The 25891-nt window shown below is 37.9% G+C and overlaps 1 protein-coding gene across 3 annotated transcripts in view; it reads right to left on the bottom strand.

Annotated features, from left to right (window-relative positions):
• Nucleotides 1–25891, bottom strand: part of GRIN3A (glutamate ionotropic receptor NMDA type subunit 3A) — a 153538-nt gene that overhangs the window by 75108 nt on the left and 52539 nt on the right. For all 3 annotated transcript variants that reach the window (XM_021066896.1, XM_021066903.1, XM_021066913.1), the window contains one exon: nt 15094–16141. In XM_021066896.1, coding sequence (XP_020922555.1) covers nt 15094–16141 — 1048 coding nt within the window. The remainder of the gene's footprint in view (nt 1–15093; nt 16142–25891) is intronic.

A 25891-nucleotide genomic window follows, 5' to 3' on the forward strand; every position in this document is an offset into this window, starting at 1 on the left:
AACATAGCAGGTGTCCAGTACATATTACTATATTATTTACTGATGATATTTTCAGTTCCTATTCCTGAAATTATATCTATGATCCTATTATGAAGCTAAATACTTCATGTAAGACCCTCAGTATGCTGACTGGTCATAATTTTAAACATAAATCATAGAAGATGCACATATTTATATACATACCATCACATTCTTATTTGCGGTAAGAGTCACCTCCATTAATTCTATATCTTCAGGTCATGCATGAGAAAAAAGCCTCATTTTGAACCTAAGCTATGAGTAGCATCATCTGTATTTTATATATGGGTGTGTATATATATCTACATATATATGTGTATATATATGTTGTACAATATGTATACTGTATATTGAATTGGCCGAAGCAGGTTTGCAATTGGGAAAACTAAGCCCTAAGTGGCTGAATTTCCCAGATGGAGTTAATAATCAAAGTGAACTCACAGTTAAGCTTCTTGGCTTCCACTAGACACACTGGTGGTTAGATCACTCTAGCTTCTGATCTGATGAAGAACCAAAATGTCAAGTTGAGACTAAATCATAAAAATCCAACATCCACCTTAGTGCACTGTTAGGGCAATTAAATGTATATATTTTAGACATAAAAGGAGTCCCTTCAGGGGTTGCCTGCAACATCTTCACAGACATATAGATATTTAATGAGCATGAAAATGAGATTCTTCACAGGGTAAAGCATCAAACTTGGCAACAAACGTCTCTCTCTCAAACCTCAGGACTTTGCCTTTTGTATCTCAGCACATCGCCCCCTCCTGGGGCTCTCCTTCTATCCATTCTACAGCATTGAGTATGGAATGCTTTTGAAGGTTTTGAATGGTTTGAATGATGTGAGACCAAGCGGTGAGGTGTGGCCAAGATGAGCCCAGTAGGACAGAGGAGCATGGGGAGTACCTCTTACGTGATTTCCACATTCTAAGAGTGACCTAGAGTAATAATTCTCTCTAATATAAATGCATGTGTCCATTTAACCTGCATGAACTTTTATTTATTTATTTATTTCATTTTTATTTTTTATTTTTTGTCTTTTTAGGGCTACACCTGCAGCATATAGAGGTTCCCAGGCTAGGGGTCTAGTTGAAGCTGTAGCCATCGGCCTATGCCAGAGCCACAGCAATGCAGGATCCGAGCCACATCTGTGACCTACACCACAGCTCACAGCAATGCTGGATCCAATGCTGGACCCACTGAGCAAGGCCATGGATTGAATCCGCAACCTCATGGTTCCTGGTTGGATTCGTTAACCACTGAGTCATGACAGGAACTCCTGCATGAACTTTTAAAATAATATAAATACACATGTGTGAACATACAGTCCATAGACATGTACACAGATAATTGTTTATAATTATGTAATATATGTGAATATTTATAAATATCCTGTGATATATTGATATAGAAAGTACCTATATATAAAGGTACTGCTTGCTAAGTAGGTTAATAATGTAAAAAAAGTTAAAGGCCAATTTTCCCCTGATTTAAGGGAAGGGTTTGCAAAAATGTAGTATATTTTCTGTTTGTATTCAAATGAAGGAAATGATCTTAGACATTCATTAAAGGAAACCCAGCAGGGTGCCTAATTGAAAACATTCTGCTGCAGTTAGTATGAATTACTGTATCTATTTGAAAGTAATAAAGCTGCAGTTATTTAAAAAATTCTATAAAGATGCCATCTCAAAATTATTTTGGAAGTAGGTAAGGAAATAAACAGATTGCATGCTCATTTGTTTAGTTTTCCATTTATCAACTTGAATTAGCAAAGTCTTGACGGTTTTCTTAAAGTTCTTTGAGGAATGTTCAGGAAGGGAAAAGACATAATCATTTTTTAAATGAGTCCTTACTGGATCATTAAATGTTCCTGACCTAACTCCACAATCTGCTCTCAGAGACTCAGAACCACCTTGGCTGTGGCAGCATCATCTGTCTTGTGTTCCCATTCAAGGATCCTACATCTCTCACCCTTGTCTACACTATGGGTATCATGCTCTTAAGTTTTCTTTTGCTTTGGTGATGTGCTTATATCAATCCCATGGCTCAAACACTCCAGGTCACTCTTGGAGATAATTTGAAACTCACTTGGCACACTCTCCAAATGCAAATCAAAGGTGCTCCTGCCCTCTGCTTCTTTCCTACTGAACATATGCTGGGCACCTCTGCTTGACCTTGGGGACAAGTACATTATTTACCCATTATTTACTTATCTGAATGAGTGGTTGCCAAATGCTTAGGCTCTAGGGGTACAGGTGCATAAGCTAGATCTGGTCTCTACTTTCATGGAATTTATAATCTACTGCTAGATGGTATCAGAACTTCAACTAGATATATTTCAGAATATCTCCTGTATTCCTTTCAAACTAGGACACAGAGGCCATAGCAAGTAACCTGCCAAACGTCACACAAATATACATCGAACACCAGGACTCTGCTCTTTGGGCCATATATATTGTCCTTACTGGAGGGGTTTCCTTCTATTCATTCCACTACATCTGGTAGGAGAATGGCTTTGAATGGTCTTATCAAAAGCATAAACTTCAAAGTAATCCCTGCATAATGCTATAGCCCTATTCTATGGATGTTTCCATTTTTCATTCATTTATTTTATTTTATTTTTTGGCTGCACCTGCAGCATGTAGAAGTTCCCAGGATAGGGATCGAACCCATGCCACACAAGTGACCCAACCTGCTACAGTGACAATGCTGGATCCTCAATCTACTGCATCACAAGAGAACTCCTCATTTATTTATTAATTGAAGAACATTTGTTAAATATTTATGGTTCACCCAACACTGAGGATCCAGGGATGTGCAAGACATAGCAGTTTAACAACAAATAGACAGCACGACAATTTTGGATTGTGTTAAGTTCCAAGAAGGAGATAATTTGGATTGGAATGAAATATGCTCCCCAAAGTCTCTGTGGAAAGCATAGCATCTTCAAGATGTAAAGATTTTGCTATGGAGGTCCTACTCACTGAATAACTCGCTCTACCTGGACTTGAAAGGCTGCAGACAGCAGGAGTGTGTGTGGAGCAAATACTGTCTTATGTCTGCATTATTCTCATTCTTACTTGGCTTATTATGTGCTTTCTCATAACAAACAACACACTAACATTGTAGATAATATAAAGCAGAAATAATAAAATAAATATTTTCTGTAACAACGCTGCTCAAAGACCATGCTATTGATATTGTATTATATTTCCTTCTAGTCACTTCTCTTTATTGCTTGTACATACGCATATTACAAAATTGGAAATATAGTATACGGTGTTGTAACCCAGCTTTTCATTTAACATATTTTGAATTTTTGACATTTTAAAAACTCTTCAAAACCATCTCTACTAGTTGCATTTTTACAGCACACCAAGACACTGTAATGTATTAATTGTACTATCATTGGACATTTATGTGGTTTCCAAGTTTTGCTATTTTGAGTAGGACTGCAGTGCATCTTTGCAATATATTGTTGTCCACATATTAAGTTATTTCCTTTGGACAGATTCCTAGAAGTGAAAGTCAAGGGTGAAAGGGCATGAACCCTTTTAAAGATCTTTATATTAACAGCCAAAGTGATTTATGAACATACTGTAACAACCTTCCCTCCCAATAGCAGTCTATACTGGTGCAAGTCCTAATGTGCTTCCACCAAGACTGAGAACTATCAATAAAAATTCCTATTTTGATAGTAAAAATATCATCTCATTACTATTTCAATTAGCTTTTCTTTGATTACAAGTAAGATTTAACATTTAAAAATTACTGATAAATTTTATTTTCTGAATTGTTAAAATTTATTATTACTTGATTTTAATATTACTTTAATGTATACCTTGCTCTCTTCCTGAAAAGATTTAATGCAGTTTAAAGGTCACATAAAATATAAGATAGCATGAATTAAAATAGGGTGAGGTAGAAAAAGAAATGACATGAAACTAGGAATGATGTTTAAAATGCATACCACGATGACAATAAATATGCTATTAGTGCACAAGAATTTTGTCTCCAAGCTCTCTAAAAGTTAGCTCAAAAAGAGAATCCTGTCTTTTACCCAAATCACACTGGCAATAAAAAAGAGAAAGAGACAGGCAGATAATCAGAGAACTAACTGTTCAAGATGATTATAATTAATACTGGTATTAAAATCTGATAAGACTTTTAACTATTTTTTATTATGATTTTGTGCCCCTAGTTGTCAGATACTATGCAAGTTGATTTATTTGGATTATTTTAATTTCTAGGACTATTTAATGGGGGCAGGTACTATATTAAGGTCATTTACATCAGTGCCCAGCATATGGGAATGGCCAATGAGTATTAGCTTTTTCTATTATTATTACTAATATTATTGCAATATTTAGAACAAAAAAAAATCCCTTGAATTTTTTTTAAGAATATATATAATTTTTTAAAGAAGATTCAGTAACAATCAAGAAAACTAACAAAAAATCCTTTGGGATTTTGACTGAAATTGCTCTACACTCTAAACTAAGCAAGGAAAAATTTCACATCTTTAAATACTTAGTCTTCCAGTTTGGTACTATGGCTGTTTCCTTGCTTGTCATTTGTTAAAAAAGCTTTATTGGAGTTCCCGTTGTGGCACAGCAGAAATGAATCCAACTAGTATCCATGAGGATACTGGTTCGATCCCTGGCCCCACTCAGTGGGTTAGGAATTCAGCATCGCTGTGAGCTGTGGTGTAGGTCTCAGATGCAGCTCGGATCCCACATTGCTGTGGCTGTGGCTGTGGCGTAGGCCAGCAGCTGTAGCTTTGATTTGACTCCTAGCCTGGGAGCTTCCATACAATGCAGGTGTGGCCCTAAAAAGCAAACAAACAAACTAACAATAAAAACCCCAAAAAACCAACCAACCAAACAAAAAACTTATTATTAAGATATAATTTACATGCTATTCAATTCACCCATTTAATGTGTGTGATTCAATGGTTTTTAGTATATTCACAAGATATATGCAACAATCAGTACATTTTATTTATCTAAACCATCTTTTATGTTTTATACATTAAAAAATTTATTTTCTTTTAATGTAATTTTTACAGAGGACATTTCCCTCATTTATCACGAATTTTTGTTGCCAGAGTGACTGGGATATTTCTCCTATTCTACTTCCTACCTAAAAGTACATGGAGCCCAGGGGATGTGCTGCTCTGCTCAAACCCTAGCATTCCTTAGAGTCTTCTTTTGAGAAATTTTCTCTCTAGACTGTCTGGTAATAAAACCCTTCTACTTTATTACTTGTCCTATTCTTTTTCGCTTTTTCCTGGATTTCCAATCTTATAGCTCATGATGGGGGTCAGGACTGTACCTCTCTCCCTCCAGTCTTTGGGGCTTCTGCACATGCTGCCATGTCACCCTGAGACGGATGCTCTTCTCCTAAGATGCTCTGACACCACACCTAACTCTTCTTTTGCTCATCTGCCTCCCTGAGGTCTCCTCCTTCAGATCTCAGCCAGACTTTCTTTCCTCAGGGTGGGGCTTCGCTGTTTTCCATTCAGATCAGGTCTCCGGCCCAGCTCTCAGATTCTGCTGTGTTTTCATTCACAGTAACTAACCACGATTTAAATCATTACTTGATTTATGTGTTCCCTTGATTAATGTCTTTCTTCTCCACTAAACTCCACATTGCAAGGATAGTGTTTGCTTTGCTGACTATTAAATTCCCAGCCATCTACTGTGGAGACTGAAACAAAAGTTGCTGTTATTGGATGAACTGAAGAAAGAATATATGAAAGGTCTGGTGTAGTTCAGTTTTCTTTCCTCTCACTTCAAACACCATTTTCAGTGTCTTGGTTGCCTTGGTGTTCTGGCGCCCTTCCTCCTTCAAGGCCAGCTTTTATTATATGAATTCATATGCTTCATTGGGCAGCTACATGCTGTTATGTGAAGATCAGTGAAGGTAGTTTTTATTATTTGGGGAAATGCTTATCATTTCCTACTAGGGCTATGTGAGTGTCCTTTACTTTAACATTTCTGGTTAAAGTTTGCTCTTGCCTTCACAGCAGGACTATTTAATTTTTAATATTTACTTCAATGTTTACCAGGATTGTTTTTCTAAAGCAGCACTATCATTTGCCAGTACAAAAAAAAAAAAAAAAGACACTAATCTCCTAAGAAGATGACTTTTTTGGTATTAGAGACACAGGGCTAAAGTGGGCATTTTATACGAGAAGCTGGAAAAAGAACTTAAAAGTACATTAAAATCAGCAAATACCTCATTTTGAATGCTCCTGTATCCTTTCAACTGGTCAATGCAACTCTATGAGGGGAGATAGGGCTTTTAAAAAATGTTTTAGTGCACTTTATGATTTATGAAGTGATTTCCTCATCTTCTCTTATACCTCAGCAGATTGGATGTCAATGGCTGGAATGTTTTAAGAATGAGCAAGTCTACTCCTTAGACCAGAGACCCAGATCAAGACATCTCTGGATAAAAATAATACTGTGTTTTTTATCCATCTGTCAATCATCCCAAAAGGCTAAGAGGAATGACTTTGGATGATGAGACAATGGGTGCTTGCTTCCATCTGTCTACATTACTCTGTTTTCTGCACTGCCTATAAGGAATAGTGCTAGTTTTATGTCAGAGAAAATATCCATATAAGCTCTAATAAATACATTGCTCACAAATCCTTGCTTCATGGTCTCGTGCTTAAAGAGCCATCTTGCTTTGACGCATGGAGCCTGCTTCCCAGAAGAGTCAGTGGGAGGCTGTGAGAAGCTACATATATTACTTTTAGTGTAAAATAAATTATTCTGGCAAAAATAGTTTGGTTAAGTGAAGCCAGAACCATCCTCCTGAATTTCATTTTCACAGCAGGGAAGTACCTCTCCCTTAGGGTTATCTGTAGGAGCAGCCAGCAACAAGATTATTTCTTCCCTCCGACCCCCATCAGAAAAAAAAAAAAGGCATTCCAACTTGCCTTGGCTGCTGTAACATGTTGTGAATCATAAATTGGTCTATCCTGCACAGCCTTTTGCATTTAATTTTATTCCTGATTCAAACTAGTTGGTAAAGCCACTGAATCTCAACTCTGAAATGGTGATAAAATGTTCACACTCTTTACAGTTTTATTAATTGTGTTAAATGGATAGCCAGCATGCTAAACAATTATGATCAAGAAGAAAAATGGAGTTATAACAATCATTGTAAGTTATCTGATATCATGGTTATAGATGCTTATGCAGCCAGGACTCAATCTACTGATGGACTGGGTATAGAAACAGATCACAAATCTTACTTTTTAAGTCCACAGATTTTCATACAAACACATTTCCCACTGGAATATTTCCTAAGTGTTCTTTAGATTCCAAGACTGATATCAAAAAAACTACAGCCAAAATTTTGGGTTAGAGATAGAAACTATTTACACAAAAATAAGAAAACACTATTATTATTATTATTCAAAAATATTTTATGTACCAGAAAAGAAGTTTTAAAGAAGGAGTAGATGGAGCCACTGGCAATCTCTGTTTTAGATTGGGTTGCTTAGATGGCCTCTAAGAGCTGAAGACATCAATTCCTAGGGCACATTTCTTAATAAAATGGTTCTAGGAAGCCTGGGAGTTGGTATTCTCAAAGATATCAGGCTCACAATTATAATAGGGAGAATGTGGAGATCATTCCAAGATAACTAAAGAAGAGTTAAGGAAGGGAAGGAGGCAGGGTTCAAGAGCATTAAAGTGGAGGCAGAGGGAAATTTCTCCAAAGTGAATTAACCGAGCTGTTAAGTAGGGAAAATGGGATCAAAACTGAGCACAGTACAATGGGAACTGTCCTGATATCCAGTAGGTGAGGGGGATGAAAAGATATTAAAGGGGCAATCCTTATCAAATACCCATGACATTTTTCAGAGAACTACAGCAAACAATCCAAAAATTTATATGGAACCATAAAAAACCCGGAATTGCCAAAGCAATCCAGAGGAACAAAAAGCAGAAGGCCTAACTTGCCCAGACTTCAGACAATACTACAAAGCTACAGTAGTCAAGACAGTGTGGTGCTGGTACAAAACAGACATACAGACCGATGGAACAGAATAGAGAACCCAGAAATAAACCCAGACACCTATGGTCAATTAATCTTTGACAAAGAAGGCAAGAAGTATAAAATGGGAAAAACATAGACAGTCTCTTCAGCAAGTGGTGCAGGGAAAACTGGACAGCTGCATGTAAATCAATGACACTAGAACACACCCTTACACCATACACAAAAATAAACTCAAAATGGCTTAAAGATTTAAACATAAGACCCAACACCATAAAACTCCTAGAAGAGAACATAGGCAAAACATTTTCTGACATCAAACATACAAATATTTTCTTAGGTCAGTCTCCCAAAGCAATAGAAATAGAAACAAAAAAAATAAACCAATAGGACCTAATCAAACTTACAAGTTTTTGCACAACATAGGAAACCATAAAAAAAAAAGAAAAAGACAACCTACAGAAATGGGAGAAAATAGTTGCAAACGATACAAACAAGGGCTTAATTTCCAAAATATACAAACAACTCACACACTCAACAACAAAAAACAAACAAACAAAAAACCAAAACCAACAACCCACTTGAAAAATGGGCCGAAGACCTGAATAGACATTTCTCCAAAGAAGATCTATAGATGGCCAACAGCCCATGAAAAAATGCTCAACATCACTAATTATCAGAGAAATGCAAATCAAAACTACAATGAGGTATCACCTCACACCTGTTAGAATGGCCATCATTAGTAGGTCTACAAATAACAAGTGCTGGAGAGGGTGTGGAGAAAAGGGTACCCTCATTCACTGCTGGTGGGACTGTAAATTGGTACAACCACAATGGAAAACAGTACAGAGGTACTTCAGAAAACTAAATACAGAACTACCATACGACCCAGCAATCCCACTCTTGGGCGTATATCCAGAAAAAACTTTCAGTGAAAAAGATAAATGCATCTGTATGTTCATTGCAGCACTATTCACAACAGCCAAGACATGGAAACAACCTAAATGTCCATTGACAGATGAATGGATTAGGAAGATGTGCCTATACACAATGGAATACTACTCAGCCATAAAAAGAACAAAATAATGCCCTTTGCAGCAACATGGATGGAACTAGAGACTCTCATATTAAGTGAAGTGAGTCAGAAAGAGAAAGACAAATACCATATGATACCACTTATATCTGGAATCTAATGTAACCTATCTACAGAAAAAAAATGAACTCATGCACATGGAGAAGAGACTTGTGGTTGCGAGGGGGAGGGAGCAGGATGGGAGTTAGGGGTTAGTACTACTGCATTTGGAGTGGGTAAGCAATTATAGCTAAGCACTTGTGACAGTACATGATGGAGGATTATGTGAAAAAAATGTATGTATATGTATAACTGGGTCACTTTGCTGTAGGGCAGAAATCAACAGAACATTGCAAATCAACTATAAAATTTTTTTTAAAAAAAAGATATGAAAGGGAATAAGACAGACCATGAGTCAGGGGTAGAAAAATCTTCAGAGTGTAACTAATACCCCATATAGATCACCTCTCAATTCAGATTTAGGAGATTTTTTACCTTACAGCAGAAAAGCAAATGTCCCAATAGAACCACAGGAGATCTGTGACATTTATATAAATGATACCTTTTCATTCCTTAGAACTAAAATGCTATCAACTGATTTTGAAAAACAGTAACATAATCCTAAAAAATGCTGGAACAAAGCAAACCACAAAAACCCAGCTTCATCAGACATTAAAACACACACACACACACACACACACACACACACACGCACACATGCTAATTCTCATGGTATGGACTGGGTGCTATTCATCCTCTGTCCTCTCTGATAACCACTGGTAAGAAACTAGACTGGGCAGGTGGAACAATATCAATCTTCATCCTAAAAAGTTAATATCAGTCTACAGGGAGGCATTCAAGGGTCTGCATGACTTGGATACATGGCACTTTTAGCTCCTTATCTTCCACCTCATCTTTCCACAAATCCCATACTCTAACACCTTGGGACTTTCTTTATGCTTGTTGCTTCTCATCAAATGGCAATTATTCTCCCTACCACCTTCTCCCTTGGGGACTTCATACTCCTCTGGGGCGTTACTACCCAGTATCACCTCTTTGCTTAGGATTCCTACCAGCTTCCATTTCACTCCTGAACTCTAGCTCCATTATTTCCAAATGCCTGCTGGATCTCACCCAGATGTCTAACATAGATTTAATATCTTTTTTTTTTGTCTTTTTAGGGCTGCACCCTCCGCATATGGAGGTTTCCAGGCTAGGGGTCGAATCAGAGCTGTAGCTGCCAGCTTATGCCACAGCCACAGCAATGCCAGATCTGAGCCAAGTCTGTGACCTACACCACAGCTCACACTATCACGAGATCCTTAACCCAGTGAGTGAGGCCAGGGATTGAACCTGCGTCCTCATGGATGCTAGTCAGATTCATTTCCACTGAGCCATGATAGGAATTCCCCAGCACAGATTTTAAAATGTCAAATTTGAAACTGAACAGATCACCGTATGTTCTAGATCATAAACTGCCTTTTCTGCTTCCTTGAATGGCACCATCATCTCATTCACTTGGGTGTACAACTTTGAAGGTATGACTCTTGCCTCTCACACTCAATTAATTGCCAAGTCCTACTGACCTGGTCACCACAAAGCTTTTTGCTCCTTTCTTCTTTCTATCAGTAACAACAGCTGTAACTTCAAGTCTGTCCACTGTCTTTCTCATTGAGTTTACATGCTGCTGCTGAAACAACCATCCTAAGTGGATTCTGCTCTTCTATGCTATTCCATTGTTCAAAAATGTCAGTGGCTCTCTATTGTCAAATGTTCACTTAGCCTGATGTTAAAGATCCTCTGATATCTCAATGGAGCTTACTTTTTCAGATTTGGATTTTCTCCTTCCTCTCACGTGGCATGCTGTGGCTAAAGTGAAGTCCTCAAGAATAGCCTGACTGAGCCTTATACTTTCCACCTCCAAGTAGTTCATTCTGTTCCTCACCTTGGAATGGTCACTCTAACTCCCTCAACACATACGTTCAATTTCCAAATCTTCTCCAAGAATAAGCACATATTTTATCTTATTAATGTGGAAAGTAACATAATGTCTTTTCTAGCAAAGGAAATCTTGGTTACTCCATGTTGCTCTGATTTCGGCTGAAACGCCTTCCTGCGACCCCCCTCCTCTTTCCCTCTTCTCCCAGTAACAATTTGTTTCAAATTAGCCAGTGAGAAGAATATGCACCCTGACTTGACCAATGGGAAGTGGACAGGTACATCACCTGCATTAGGGATAAATAGGGAGGGTCTTTTCTTCTTTGCACCTGCTTTTTGAGCACCTGTGTCCTTCCGCAGAAGTAAAGAGCCTTGTCACGATCTCCCAGTGTTCATGCGTCTCATTTTTTGACAGTGACGATTTGAGCCATGTCACCAACACTAATTAAGCCTTCCCTTAAAGGTGATCACCTTTTCCTTGAACTCTGATTTATTTCATTTATTTCTAAACTTTGGCATGCTAATAACTTTCTAAGTTATTTCTCCTTGTGTTTTTATCTTTTTATGTTTTCTCCCTTACTTTACTTTTGAATTTCTCCTCTTCATTTAGTATAAAAAAAAAGGATGCACTGATAAGAGAAAAAAAGAACTCATGTGAGTGATTAGAATATACTTAAGAATGAATGCTGACTGAAAGAGGAGGGATATTATTTTGATCATACCTCTCTATGGGAAGGTGAGGGCATTATGTCATCTGCATAATACCATATATCTGGATGAAAAACCAAACAATTCTGGAACCAATATTATTTGCCAAAGTCCAGATGTTGAGTACTGCTTAGTTAAATTATCTGGGTATCTTTAAATGAGAAACACAAATGAGAGACCTGAATGTTAAAACAACATTAGAAAAGAAATATACACTTTTAGGAACCTTAGTGGAAACTCATTTATTATCTAAAATTGAAATGTTGGGAGTTCCTGTCGTGGTGCAGTGGAAATGAATCTGACTAGGAACCGTGAGGTTGCAGGTTCAGTCCCTGGCCTCGCTCAGTGGGTTAAGGATCCGGCATTGCCGTGAGCTGTGCTGTAGATCGCAGATGTGGCTTGGACCCTGAATTGCTGTGGCTGTGGTGTAGGCTGGCAGCAACAGCTCTGGTTAGACCCCCTAGCCTGGGAACCCCCATATGCTGCAGGTGTACCATAAAAAGACAAAAGACAAAAAAATAATAAAATAAAATAGAAAATGTTTTAGATTTAAAATTGTCCCACTTCATTAAGACATTACTACTTGATGTGGTTCATTTTCCTTTTTTCTTTTAGGCTGGGTTAGAGTTATAAAAAATGCTACCTTTTTATTCTGGTGGAGGTGGGGATGAAATGATTGTTTAAAAAATGTTCTACTGCTGTGTATGGTTTAATCTTTATGCTTTTCTTTTGAATTCCCTAAATAATCACTGCTTCCAGTTTCTCATGTGTAACAACCATGACTTAATTTTGGCAATCCTTGGTTCTGATTAATGAAGCCCTAGTTGCAATGTGTTCACTTTTTTTTACATATTATAATGGTCCGGAATCTTTATAACAACAAGCCTATATTATATTAGATTGTTTCTGTTCTTTTTTTTGGCTTATATTTATTAAAAAGTTTTTATTCAAGTTAGTTGATTTATGTTATTTTCTACTATACACCAAAGTGATTCAAATAGACATATATATACTTTTTCATATTCTTTTCCATTATGAATTACAGAATATTGAATACAGTGCCCTGTGCTATACAGCAGGAACTTATTAATCTAGATTGTTTCTTATACTTGAATGAATGGTTTCCACATTGAGTTGGTAATTTAAGCGTCACACTGGCAAGACTATTGCAAGAAAATCTGAGTAAGCCCCTATTAAGATGGTGAACCTTTCAAGATCTACAGGCCTTTTACGGCAGAGAATAAATAGGCTGCTAATATTAGTGCAAAGTATGAATGCTGAAGTATCACCAAAATCTCTCTTTAGGGTGACATGTGTATTTATACCATAGAACTTACTTGTATTCACTAAATTCCAGTCGAGAAATTACAGTGCTGAGTGCACATTAACAGGCAACATAATTTGTTGCCTAGTCAGTGACCCACTGTTAAATCTTTTCATGAGGTTCACATCTCTTACCAGCAGGTTTTCAGTACATGGGTCAAGTTTCTCACATGCATTTATTTGCAGAACAGATCATATATCCTAATCCAAACCATTTATGAGCCTTCTTTAAAGCTGCCACCAGCCCTCCGGGCCATTCCATCATTTAACAAAAGACAATAGTAAATGTCTCTGTTTTTTTTTTTTTTTTTTTTGCCATAGCATGCAACAGATTCATGTGGGACCTCAGTTCTCAAACCAAGGACTGAACCTAGACTCCAATGGTGAAAGGGCTAAGTCCTAACCATTAGAAACAAGGCAACTCCCATAAATGTCCTATGTGTTGGTGCTCTGTGCAATTAATCCTAAATGTTTGATAGAAATAGGTAACAAATGACTCAGTACCATGAGATTAAGTGTGAAAAGGAATATTTGAAAAGGCATGAAGAGTTTTGAAACCCTCAGCTTAGTACAAGCTGCTTTAAACATGGTGTGTCCTGTGTATGCCCACTGAATTGCAGCTTTCTCTAATCATTTCCAGATGTGTCCTAGGCATCAGAATACACTTCTGCTCTGGACCTGCATTAGGTTTCCCACTGGGACTACAATAGCCCCTTGAGCTCTATTCCAATTGCTTGACAACAACCTCCTTTCTACACCCAGCAAGTTGGACCAAGTTCTCCATATTCCCAGTCACTCAAAGAGGTCTTGTTTCAGCCCAGAGAGAACATGGATGTGACTGTCCTTACCTGAGTATCACCGCTGCTTTACCTGCTTACCTGAACTCCACCCCCCCTCCTCCCTTGTACCCTTAGGGTCAGACATCTAGGGTATCGAAGGCAGCCTGGAATAGATGTAACCTTCTTGAATGTTCTTGGATATTGTAATGTGACTGTTGGCACCTTCTTCCAAACCCAAGGTGATCGTCCTTCCTTACTCTATAAGGACACCCTGTTCCTAGTTAATCTTGCCACCCCAGTTAGTTTACTACTCCTTGTCTACACCTATTGAGTTTTCTAGCATCTGACTTTGCATGCTTATGATAAAATTTTAGTTCTTTTCATTTTGCTATTTATTTTTGGCCATGCCCACAGCATGTGGAAATTCTCAGGCCAAGGATCAAACCTGTGTCACAGTAGTGGACAAAGCTGCTGCAATGATGACACTGGATCCTTCACCCACTGCACCACAAGAGAAATTCTATTTTACTTTTTTTCTTTTTCTTTTTTTTTTTTTTTTTTTTTTTTGCTTTTTAGGGCTACATCTGCAACATATGAAGTTCCCAGACTAGGGGTCTAATTGGAGCTGCAGCTGCTGGCCTACGCCACAGGCATAGCAGTATCAGATCTGAGCTGCATGTGCAACACACACTGCAGCTCACGGCAATGCCAGACCTTTAACCCACTGAGTGAGGCCAGGGATTGAACTGCATCCTCATGGGTACTAATTGGGTTCGTTACCACTAAGCCATGATGAGAGCTCCTATTTTTCTATTTTTTAATGGTGAGAAAAAAGATTCTTTACTATTTAAAACATAAACCATACTGTTTATTTCAATTAATTCCCAAGAGAAATAATTAATCAGTAGGTGAAGTTTGCTTTGAGGGAAAACACTTTGTAAGATTACTTCCTGAGAGCCATTCTGTCAGATGGTTAACTAACACAACACAAAAATGGCACTAATAGATGTTTCTACCAGAAAGACTTACTTTGGAACACATATCTCCTAAAACCCCTCAGTCTTTTTGTTTCATTTAATAAAACAATGAAATATTAAGTTCAAATATTTAGTTCTAGTTTCTATGGATGGTTGAGAGAATATGAAATGTGTTAAAGAATATAGACATACTACAGCATAAGACACAATAATATATGAAATCATAATAGATAATAAGGAAATTCAGAGTAAAAAGAAGTATTACCTTAGGATCATGTATTCCAGAAAGCTCTTCGTAGATCTTCTCACCTACCATGACAGCAGCCAAATTCGCTGTGTACGTAGAAAGGCAAAACATACAGAAAATGGCCCAAAGGTTCATCAGAAACCTTCCAGTCCAGCATTTTGGGGGTTTGATGGCTGCTGTTCTACCAAATAAGAGGGCATAACAGACATTCAAGGCTGAAGAGAAGGAAAACACTTTATTTCTATTCCGCCCCTTGGGAGTCATACCAAAGGGACTCTTCCATTCATACAGAGTGAGGAAGATGGCAGTGATGTGCAGCGCCACAAAAATCCCCAGCCACATTGTCCAGTGGAGTGGCCACATGAAGGCTCCAATGGGAGCTGCTGTGTCTCGGGTCCTCACTAAGATGCCCAAGCTGGTGGAGAAGAAAGGACTGGTGAAATCTATCACCTGGCTTCGTGCAGTATTGATGCTGAAGGAAGTGACTGCCATGTGGGCTGACCCACTCAGGAGATCACCAACCAGTCCAGTCCAGTGCCCATTTTTCCAGGCTCCATATTTGCCATCCCCAACAATATAGAGATCAAAGTCAAAGTTCATGTCTTCTGATAGCTTTTCTAGCAGATCAATACAATATCCATAGCAGCACTTCTTGAATTTGATGGGCACTGTATCATTACCACTATGGAGGCTGTTAAAAAGGCTGTCCAACATGGAAGAATCATTAGTCATGGGGTCTAGACAGAGCTGGCCAGCAGGGCACAAGCCTTCATCGTCTACCTCCCGTGTGAAGACAAATGGATGCTCGATCAGTGTAACCACTCGCAAGTGTAGCTTGCTTGGGTGCTGAAAGTGGGTTCTGTGCCTCTGGGCCTGCTCTGGCCATATTCCATAGTCCATGACAATCTTCCCCCCTTGCCAGCTGCCCAAGCGTGTCCACATTGGCTTTCCCATAGGGTCATGTTGCAGATTCCAGATGAAAAAGTTATTCTCTGAGCTGATGATAGTGGAACCTTTTACTCTGATGGAGCCACTGAGGCCTCTGAAAGTGGTGTTGGCTAGAAACCTGGCAAAGAGGAACAAAGGCAAAAAGTAAGGAAGAGATGTGAGGCCAAAGTCTGGAGACAGTGCTCATCTTTGCTTCTCTGTCTTAATAAAAATAAACTCTCTTTTTTTTTTCGTGGTCTTTTTAAGGCTGCACCCACAGCACATGGAGGTTCCCAGGCTAGGGGTCTAATCAGAGCTGTAGCCACCAGCCTACACCACAGCCACAGCAATGCGAGATATGAGCTGCGTCTGCAACCTACCATAGCTCACCACAATGCCGGATCCTTAACGCACTGAGCAAGGCCAGGGATCGAACCCGCCTCCCCATGGATGCTAGTCAGGTTCGTTAGCCACTGAGCCACAACAGGAGCTCCTATAAAGTCTATTTTTTAAAAAGGCATTGTCTACAGTTACTACAGGAGTTAATAAGCTGGACTCTTTCTAGGAGGAGAGTCCTATTTCATTGAACAAAAGAGATCTCACTCTTAGGTTCTAACACCTGGGCTGGGTGCTAGACTCTTAGTCTTACTCCTAATCTCTCTATTCCTAGTTAAGGGATGTGTTAATTGTCTTCTATCATAAACAGTTTATACACGCTCACGAACTTCCAAGCTTTGGAGAGTCTCAGCATCTTTAGTATGTCTCATTTCTACTGTTCACCACCTTCAATTGCAAATAAATCAGCTTAATAAATATATTATTTTGGATGCAAGGAATGAATTTTAATAAGTATGCACATACTTTTATAATTGCTTACAAACTGCATTCGTAATTCTAGAAAATAGCCAAATCTTGTTATAAGTGTTTCTCTTTTTAGAGAGGAAACAATCCACATGTCTGTCCCCACGAGGCCATTCAAAGCTGCATGTTGGATACCATCCATGGAATAAAGAAAAAGATGATAAATAGACTTGCAGTTCCCAGGATAGCCTCAGGCTAACCTCCCTCTAAGTCATTAGAGAAAAACAATTGGCTCTGGCTCTAGAGAGAGCTTCTGCCAGAAGTCGAAGAAAGGAAAATTACCAACTGAATGATATACTGATTCTTAACCCTGTGAACCAGGGCCCTGTCAGTATCTGTTCTGGTATAAACCAAGGAGAGAAATGCTTGGTCAGAGTCTCTGTCTTTTTTGAGTCTGGGAAGATAAGACAATACAAGGCAGCATACAACCCCATGGCACCTCTGTACTCTTAACTCTGGCTTTGTGTCAGAATAAAAGCCCACACTTTGATATCAGACACAACTGTGTTTGAATATTGGTCCAACCACTTTTGAGCAAAATTGGGGAAATAATTCCATTTTTATTTTTAAATTACTTCCAATGCAAGGGTTAGAAGTAATTCATGTGAAGTATATACCACACCTTTTGACACAGAACAAATGTTCCAGATATGATAATATTTGATGTCATTCAAATTTTTTCAATCAAGACTGTCCCCAGATCACTTTTCCTAGTCTTTTCATAGAAATTTTTTAGCTGGAGAGACAAAGTATAGCATTATGATAAACTCATAAAGGGTACTCAAGACACATTTGAAATTAAAAGAAATTAAATTGAAATGTGAACTGTATCACAGAAGATTTTTTTGAGGAGTCGGATAATAAAATTCCAGGTTCTTAGCAAAACACATTCATCCACTGCTTGTCACAAACATTACTCCATAATTTATAAATGCAAATGCAAGTAGTAAGAAGCTATGCTGCCATAGAAGGAACACAGAAAAGCCAGAAAGTGTGGAGAATGTACTAATTTTCATTAGCGATATAAACGTAAATCACTTTTGACGATGCTACTATCACTAAATGCAATGAAATTGCTCATTTTGGTAGATTGCATATAATGGTAATCATTCATATTAGCACTCCCCAGTGGGACTCTACCACTTAGAATGAATTCTATTTTGCAACAAGTAATGAAGTCTCAGTTATCTTAGACTTTACAACAGTTTTCTGATTCTTTAGGGAAGTAGAAAAACAAATCATTAAAATATACAGATTAATTAATTGATAACTACCTAGGTACTATAAAAGGGTGACTATAACTGTGTTTCTGATGAGCAATCTACTATTAGATTTGTTAACACATACACACACACACTGATATAACCTAGGGAATAAAATAAAATAACTAGTAAACAGGTTAATTTTATTTGGTTAGTGTAGTGATCGGGAAAGTAAAGCTGGAGAAAGAGAAACTCTTCTTTATTTTAACAATATGTGGGGCTGGGTGATTACAGACTTTTAACTGGATGGACCTACAGAGACCACCACTGGGTACATATGTATTTGAATCATCTCAGAAATGATGTCTTCAAGAATCTTTCAGAGATTATATGTCCCTCATTCTAGTAAAACCAATTCCTCATTATTGATGTTAAACAACACTCAACATGGCTATAACTAAAGGACAATGCTCAGTTGTCTTTGAGGCATTCGTCTGTCACAGAAAGACATAACAATCAGTATCTAGATGTTTTCAATTTCCCCAGAGTAGGAAATCCAGTGTTTGTTGCACTATGCAATTGGTACCAATAAATTGGGTCTTAGAGAGTCCCCATTTATGACAGATTATTTCTATTTTATTTTCAGTTTTACAGAGAGGGAAAATTGAATTATTTTACTGATAGCTTTAGTTATCGTCACCTTCACTATGTATTCTTTGTAATGGAATGACAATGAATAGCAAAGTTTGAATACTCACTATATTAGCTAAAGATTAAAATGTTGAAATCTTGCTTTTATTAAATGGATTTCTACCGTGTTCCTTTTTATCTTGCCTTGGACTTTTCTTGGATGAACAAGAAAAAGGAAAATCAGGAATAATTTTATTGGCAAGATAAATCGATAAAAATACCAGGCACTGTTCTTAGTATGAGTTATAGAGATGAAAGACACACTCACTGTTCCCAAGAAGCTCTAAGTCTAGTGATGCAGAGAAAGAAAGGCAACAGGCAGTATAATAAGCAACATGATGGAGGTAAACCTGGGTACCTTTAAGACAGAAAGCAAAAGCACCTGTGCATTCCACTCAAGGGGTGATAAAGAAAGCTTCTTAGAGGAGGAGGTGCCAGAGCTGAATCTTGGAGAAGGAATTACAGTTAATGAGGAAGAGAAGCTGGGGACTGCAGCTGTCAACACAGGGAAATGCATGTACAAATGCCAGAGACACAGAAAGCAAGATGCATGATGATAAGCAGTGAGAAATAAGGCTGGAGATGAAGGTGGGAAATAAATTACAAAAGGACTGAGGTCACAATGAAGGTAATGGAGATCTATCAAGAGAACTGTGTCTGAGGAGGGACGGGATTATTAATCTTGATTTTAGAAAGATTTTGTGGAGTTCCCATGTGGCTCAGCATGTTAAGGATCTGGTGGTGTCATTACAGTGGCTGGGATTGCTGCTGTGGTGCAGGTTCTATATCCCTGGCCCGGAACTTTGCATGCTGTGGGCATGGCCCCGCAAAACAAGAAAGATTTTGTTTTTCTGCTAGCTATATAGGAAATTTTGGAAGGAGAAAGGAACTGAGTACAATGTCAGATATAATGAATAACACTCTTTTCATCCCCTTACTTCCTCTCTTCCTCTCTGTTTCACAAGGAGCTCAAGATGACAAGAGCCAAGGAAATAACAGAAATGGAGAAGAAGGCACAATCAAAAGATACATAGTTTCAAAAAGAAAAGTAGTAATTTTAAGATGGTCAAATGCACAAGGCTACATTTAGTTCACAAACGATACTAAGAATGTATAAAGCTCGGCTTGATGAAAGGTCATCTAAATAAGATCTGGAGTATTTAGTTGAATATCAGCTAAATGTAAGCCTACAGAGCACTGTAGATATTAAAAAAAAAGAAAAAGAAAAATAATTTCTAATTCTTTTAACAGTAATTTAGAGCCTGGGTCACAGGGACCAACAATACCACCATGTTCTGTTCTGACTGCAGTAGTGCTCCAGCCTAACTATGAATTCTCAATAAATCTTTCAGTTCAAGAGTATGATGAGGAAAGGTAAGGAGGTTGAAAATTTAACAGGGAGTGGTAAGTATAACAGTTTGATTGGAGAGCAGAGAGAAAAATATGTAGGTTGCAAGTGCACTACTGAGGCTTTGCATGTCCACTTTATGAGACTGGATTTTATTTAATAGTTAAAGGGTAGCCATGAGGATTTCGGAGCAGAGTAATGCTATAACCAATATTACATTGGCAATACTGAGCTGGGAATAGGTAAAATGTGTACGTGGGAAGGAGGAGATGGTGACCAGGAGACCACTTGGAAGACTATTACAATGGCTTTGTCATGGCATGATAAACGCTTGGATTTCACTCCGTGAGTGAGAATCTGGTTCAGCATTGTGCAGAGTGTTTAACAAAGCAGCTCAGGTATACATTGCTTTTATTAGCAAACCTCCCAAGATACCATTCTGCTTGAAAGAGTGAAGCTCATTAGTTAATCTGCATGGAGGTAACTTATTATTTTAGTAAAAGCTTCCAATTATGTCACTAAGAATATGTGTTGATTTGTATAGGAGCTGAGATAAAATCTGCACTTTTCAAATTATGTAAAAAATGTTTTTGAGACAGTTCACAAACAGAAGCAAGATCAGTGTTTGTTTTTAATATGTGTTTTAGAAGCCCCATTTGCACATGAAACTTAAATACTGATTAGAAGATTTTCTTGTTCATCAAAACAAATAAACAAAGATGTTAAAACCACATTTTACCCATCCAATCATTTGTTCATTTACAAATACTTTGGCCAGGCACTGTTCTAGGTTCTAGGAGATACAGTAGTAAATAAAAGAGACAAAAATCTCCATAGCTTCTATTCTATTGAAGAAGACAGAGTAAACATGATAAAGAGGGACTATGTATGGGATATTAGAGAGTGCTAAGTGCAATGGAGAAAAAAAATGAGCAGAGTAAGGAGATAGGATGTGTCAGGTTTGGCAATGGTAGGGTGGAGTTGCAGCTCTTGGAGAAGTTAATATCTGAGTAAAGGGCTGAAGAAGTTAGGAGCCCATCAGAAGGATATCTGGGAAGAGCATTCCTTGAATAGGGAACTAGTCTGATGTCCTAGAGTGGGACTGTGTCTGGTCAGCAAAAGGAGTGAGGGGCAGGGACTTGAAGATGACATAAGAGAAAACTTACAGAGAGTGGGAGTTGGGGAAAATACGATTTTGTGGGTCACTGTAAAGTCTTTGCTTCTTCTCTATGTGAGCTAGGAGGCCACTTGTGGGTTTGAGCAGAGAAGGGATATGATATGACTTAAACTTTAAAATCCTTCATCACAGTGCCAAGTTGAGAATGGACTATGAAGAGACAAGAGCAAAAGCAGAAAGATCAGTCAGGAGGCTGTTTCAAACATCCAGACAAAAGGTGATAATGGATTAAGACCTAGGTGGTAGCACTGGAGGTGGAAAGAATTAGTAGATCTTGATAGATTCTGAAGCTGAAACTGACAAGATTTGCAGGTGGCTCAAATATATTTGCTAGGAAAAGGACAGGTAAGGATGACACCAAAGTTTTTGCCCTGAGCAGGTAGAAGGATGGAGTTGCCATTAGTTAAGATAAAGAAAACTACAGAAGAATCAGGTTGTGAGGTGGGTGGGAACCCCCCCAGGAGTTCAATTTTGCTAATGTTAAGTTTGAGATAATTTATAGGTATCCAAACGAAGCTGCCAAGTAGGTAGTAGGAGGTGGTCTAGAGTTCAGGAAGGAAGGAGGACTGGAGATACAATTTGGGAACCATAACTCCATATATGGTGTTTAAGGAGACCAAATAAAATCACAATGATGAGCAAGTGTAGATGAGAAGAAGTCCAAGGAGTAAGTGGGGGGTCACTTCAACATTTGGAGATGATGCAGGTAAGGAAGAACTAGAAAGGAAACAGAAGTAACCAGAGTCATGGGAGAAAAGGCTATGTTGTGTTCTAGAAGCCAAGTAAAAAAGACGTTTGGGAGTTCCCGTTGTGGCTCAGTGGTTAACGAATCCGACTAGGAACCGTGAGGTTGCAGGTTCAGTCCCTGGCCTCGCTCAGTGGGTTAAGGATCCGGCGTTGCAGTGAGCTGTGGTGTAGGTCGCAGATGCGGCTTGGATCTTGAGTTGCTGTGGCTCTGGCGTAGGCCGGAGGCTACAGCTCTGATTGGACCCCTAGCCTGGGAACCTCCATATGCCGCAGGTGCAGCCTGAGAAAAGACAAAACAAATAATTAAAAAAAAAGATGTTTGAAGAAGGGGACAGTGATAAACAGTGTCAAATGCTTCTAACAGATCAAATACAATGAGGACTGAAAATTGACCATTGGCGTTAGAAACTCATAGGCCACTGGTGACTTCATGAGAGTAAGTTCAGTGAAGTGTTGGCGCTTCTTGTTTCAAGAGAAAGAGAGAAACTGGAGATAACTCTTTAGAGGGTTAGGTGGTAAAGAAAAGAAATATGGAATAGCAGTGAACTAGAAAAATCAAGAGAAAAAAGTGTATACGTATTTGAAATAAGCTCAGGTTTTTATGCTAATGAGTAAACACAGAAAAACTGTTGGTATAGTTTTGAAAGAAGAGAGAGAATTCCTGGGACAATGCCCTTGAGAGGCAAAGGGATTGCGCTCTAAGTCGCAAGTGGGATGATGCTCTCTGCTCTGACAAAAGATCACTGACATGAGAGAAATGGAGAGAATACAGCGCCCAGAGGTAAGGAGTGGGTGGATGTGGACAAGAGAGCTTGTGGAAGTTCCCTTTCGGCTACTTTAACTTATTTCAGGCATTTGGAAAGTAAATTGCAGAGCTTATTATACACTCCTCTTATAAGTCATTTGAGAGAAGTTTCATTGTACTATTTTCAAAGTGCAACCAAAGGTACTCTTAAAAGTACAGAAAGCAAAGAACTTTCATGACAAATGTATTAGATCAATTTCAACTAAAAAGCTTATTGTTTTGTTTTCCCACTTGAGTTTTTGAGAGTTGGTTGTAAAGCTAGCTGGGCCTGGTGATTTCTAAAAAATTGTAATTTTTCAATCATTCTTTCAATCTCTTCTATTAAGCTGTACATTTCTCTGGATCCATTTTGGCAAATTATATTTTCCTAAGAATTTGTTGCTATAGAATTACATATAATATCACTTATACTAGCTTTAGAACTTCTCAATTAATTTGGCTTTTGTTTTATTTTATTAATTCCTTCTTTTAGACCTCCTCCCACTTCTTCCTTCTCTAGTTTTTTGGTCTTTGTGTATTCTTTAATAATAGAATGTTAATGGCAGTTATTTTAATTTTTATGATTATTTACATATTCATGTATTATTTTTACTTTTTAAAAACTTGCTCTAAACATACTAAAGTTAAATAAAAATATCCAACTATAAATAATGTTCCCATATTCCTAGAGATTTTAAGAGTTCTTAGAGATTTTACTGCCCCCTGATTTTCTTCTATCTTATTCAGCATATAGTTTTACTAATATTATGTTTTTATGTGTATTATAAATTTGTATCTTTTCTTGTTTTGAAGTTGTTCTATCATAGTCACATTATTTCCAGTCTTCATTTTGGAGACATGGAAATCTACCTTTGTGTTGTTTAAATGCATTAGCATCTTCATGTGTCTTCTTCCATGCCTAGTTGGTTATAAGTCATATATTTATTTCTGCTTTGATTTTTTTCACTCAACTTGTCTCTTCACATAGCTATTTCTCTCATTTGTTTTTTATTTCTTTTAAAATTACCCTCTTATCTTTGCTTTTTTCCCCCTCCTATTATAGTTGCCTTCCATCAATCATAGCTGTATCTGGGAATATCAATTTTGCTCTATTAAACCTTAAAATTTATTTTTCCCCTTTGGGAACTTTGTATCATTAAAATCTCTGTATCCTTATTCTCTTTTATCTTGAAAAATGAGCTGGATTTCTTTTCCCATGATTATCTCATCATGTTTAATATTTTCCCCTAGAGGAATGTGAGATTTGTTCGTCCTCCATAAAGCTCTATAAAATGTTTTAGCCTACAAGAACTTAATTTTGATATTTTGCCATTGCCTGATTAGAAATCCTTGGTTATGTTACTGCTAGTGACAGTCTCCCAAACTTTTAATTTAGCTCTAGATCTACTGACCAAAGCAGAAAACTCAATAAAGCTCTTTTAGTATGAGACAAAGGAATAGTCTTTAATTTTCCTCCTTTTTCTGGAAGAAGAGTTGGGAAGAGATCTATTGATATTCAGCTATCTCATCTTTGGGAGCTCCCTCTATGGCACAGCAGAAACTAATCTGACTAGTATCCATGAGGATGCTGGTTTGTTCCCTGGCCTTTATCAGTGGGTTAAGGATCCAAAGTTGCCATGAGCTGTGGTGTAAGTTGCAGACACAGCTCAGATCCTGCGTTGCTGTGGCTGTGGCACAGGCTACAGCTCCAATTTGACCCCTGGCCTGGGAACCTTCATATGCTGTGGGTATGGCCCTAAAAAATAAAGAAATTTCATCTTTTGTTCATATGATCCGTATCTACAGTCATGAAATAAGTCTTCTAATCAAAAAATTCTCCTAAATTCTACACTTTTGCATTGTCACAAGCTCACACTTATATAGTTTTCCCCCTGCTCTTTATCACTAAAGAGTCTCCAGACTATTCTTTCTTTGGCTAGTCTTCTGTTTTTTAGAAAACTTACACCCAATTCTGATTTTTCAGAACTTCCACAGACCTGCAGTTCTCTACATTATTAACTATTTATGTATGCTATGTTTGTATTTTAATCCATGTGTATGCTTTTTCTTAATTTTTTAAGACTTTCCCCTAAGCCTTCTTATTCTCTAAATTATTCTCATTTGCATCTCTTCCTCAAGCTCTAGATTTTTTCCCCTTCCTCCAGTATTCACACAGTTTCTGGCATGTAGGTTGGTCTATGGTTCTCTCATTATTCCTTTAATGGTCTCTATTTTATTTTCTCTGAATTTTGTCTTTCCTTCTTTTTCTCTCCCTCTCGCTCTTCCTTTTGGTGGACTTTATATAAAGGAAATAGCAATATTCCATTGTGTGAGGAAGAGATCTTGGTTTACATCAACTACCCTCTGAAATTCATCTATTTATTTCCATTTGTTTTTTAACCATCTCTTCCCCTTTTTTATAGCCCTGGAGAACATCTATTTGTATAGTCAGCTGTTTGTAGTACAGCTTTCATTTTGCGACCTCTTTCACCAGAGCAGACCCCTGTGGTATCTGCCTCCCCTACATAATAACATGAATTTGCCATCTTACCCACAGAGCTTACCCTTGGTCCAATTCAGTGAGAGAACATTTCTTTGCTTTTGTTCTCCACAGATGAGATGACTCTCCAAATGTGACATTAAATGTAGATGATTTCTTGAGCTCTCTACAAAATGCTTCCTTAACTGTCCTCTCAAATCCTCCTTAGCACCGTAAAGTATAAGTTATTTACAGCTGATTAACCCCATCTTTTTTAGACCATGAGACCCTCAAAGGCATGGACATTCCAACAGAATGTCCAACAGAATCTTTTCTACAGAGATGCTGTGAGGAATGAACAAACCCTCCCTTCCCACGTCATCACTCAAATCATACATGTATCCCTTTCTTAATCCCTAACTGTGGAATGAATTTTCCACAGTTTAAAACCTGCTAGAAGATAGTATTCACCAAAACCAGATCCTGAGGGAATATACATTTTTGAATACATCTTATTTGATAGCCCCATGACTAAGAGAAAATTTTAGACTCAGCCCTTGGCATGACTTAAGTGACACAGAGGGAGGGACAAATTCAAAGA

The sequence above is a fragment of the Sus scrofa genome, chromosome 1 (assembly GCF_000003025.6).
Source record: "Sus scrofa isolate TJ Tabasco breed Duroc chromosome 1, Sscrofa11.1, whole genome shotgun sequence".
NCBI classification, from domain to species: domain Eukaryota; kingdom Metazoa; phylum Chordata; class Mammalia; order Artiodactyla; family Suidae; genus Sus; species Sus scrofa.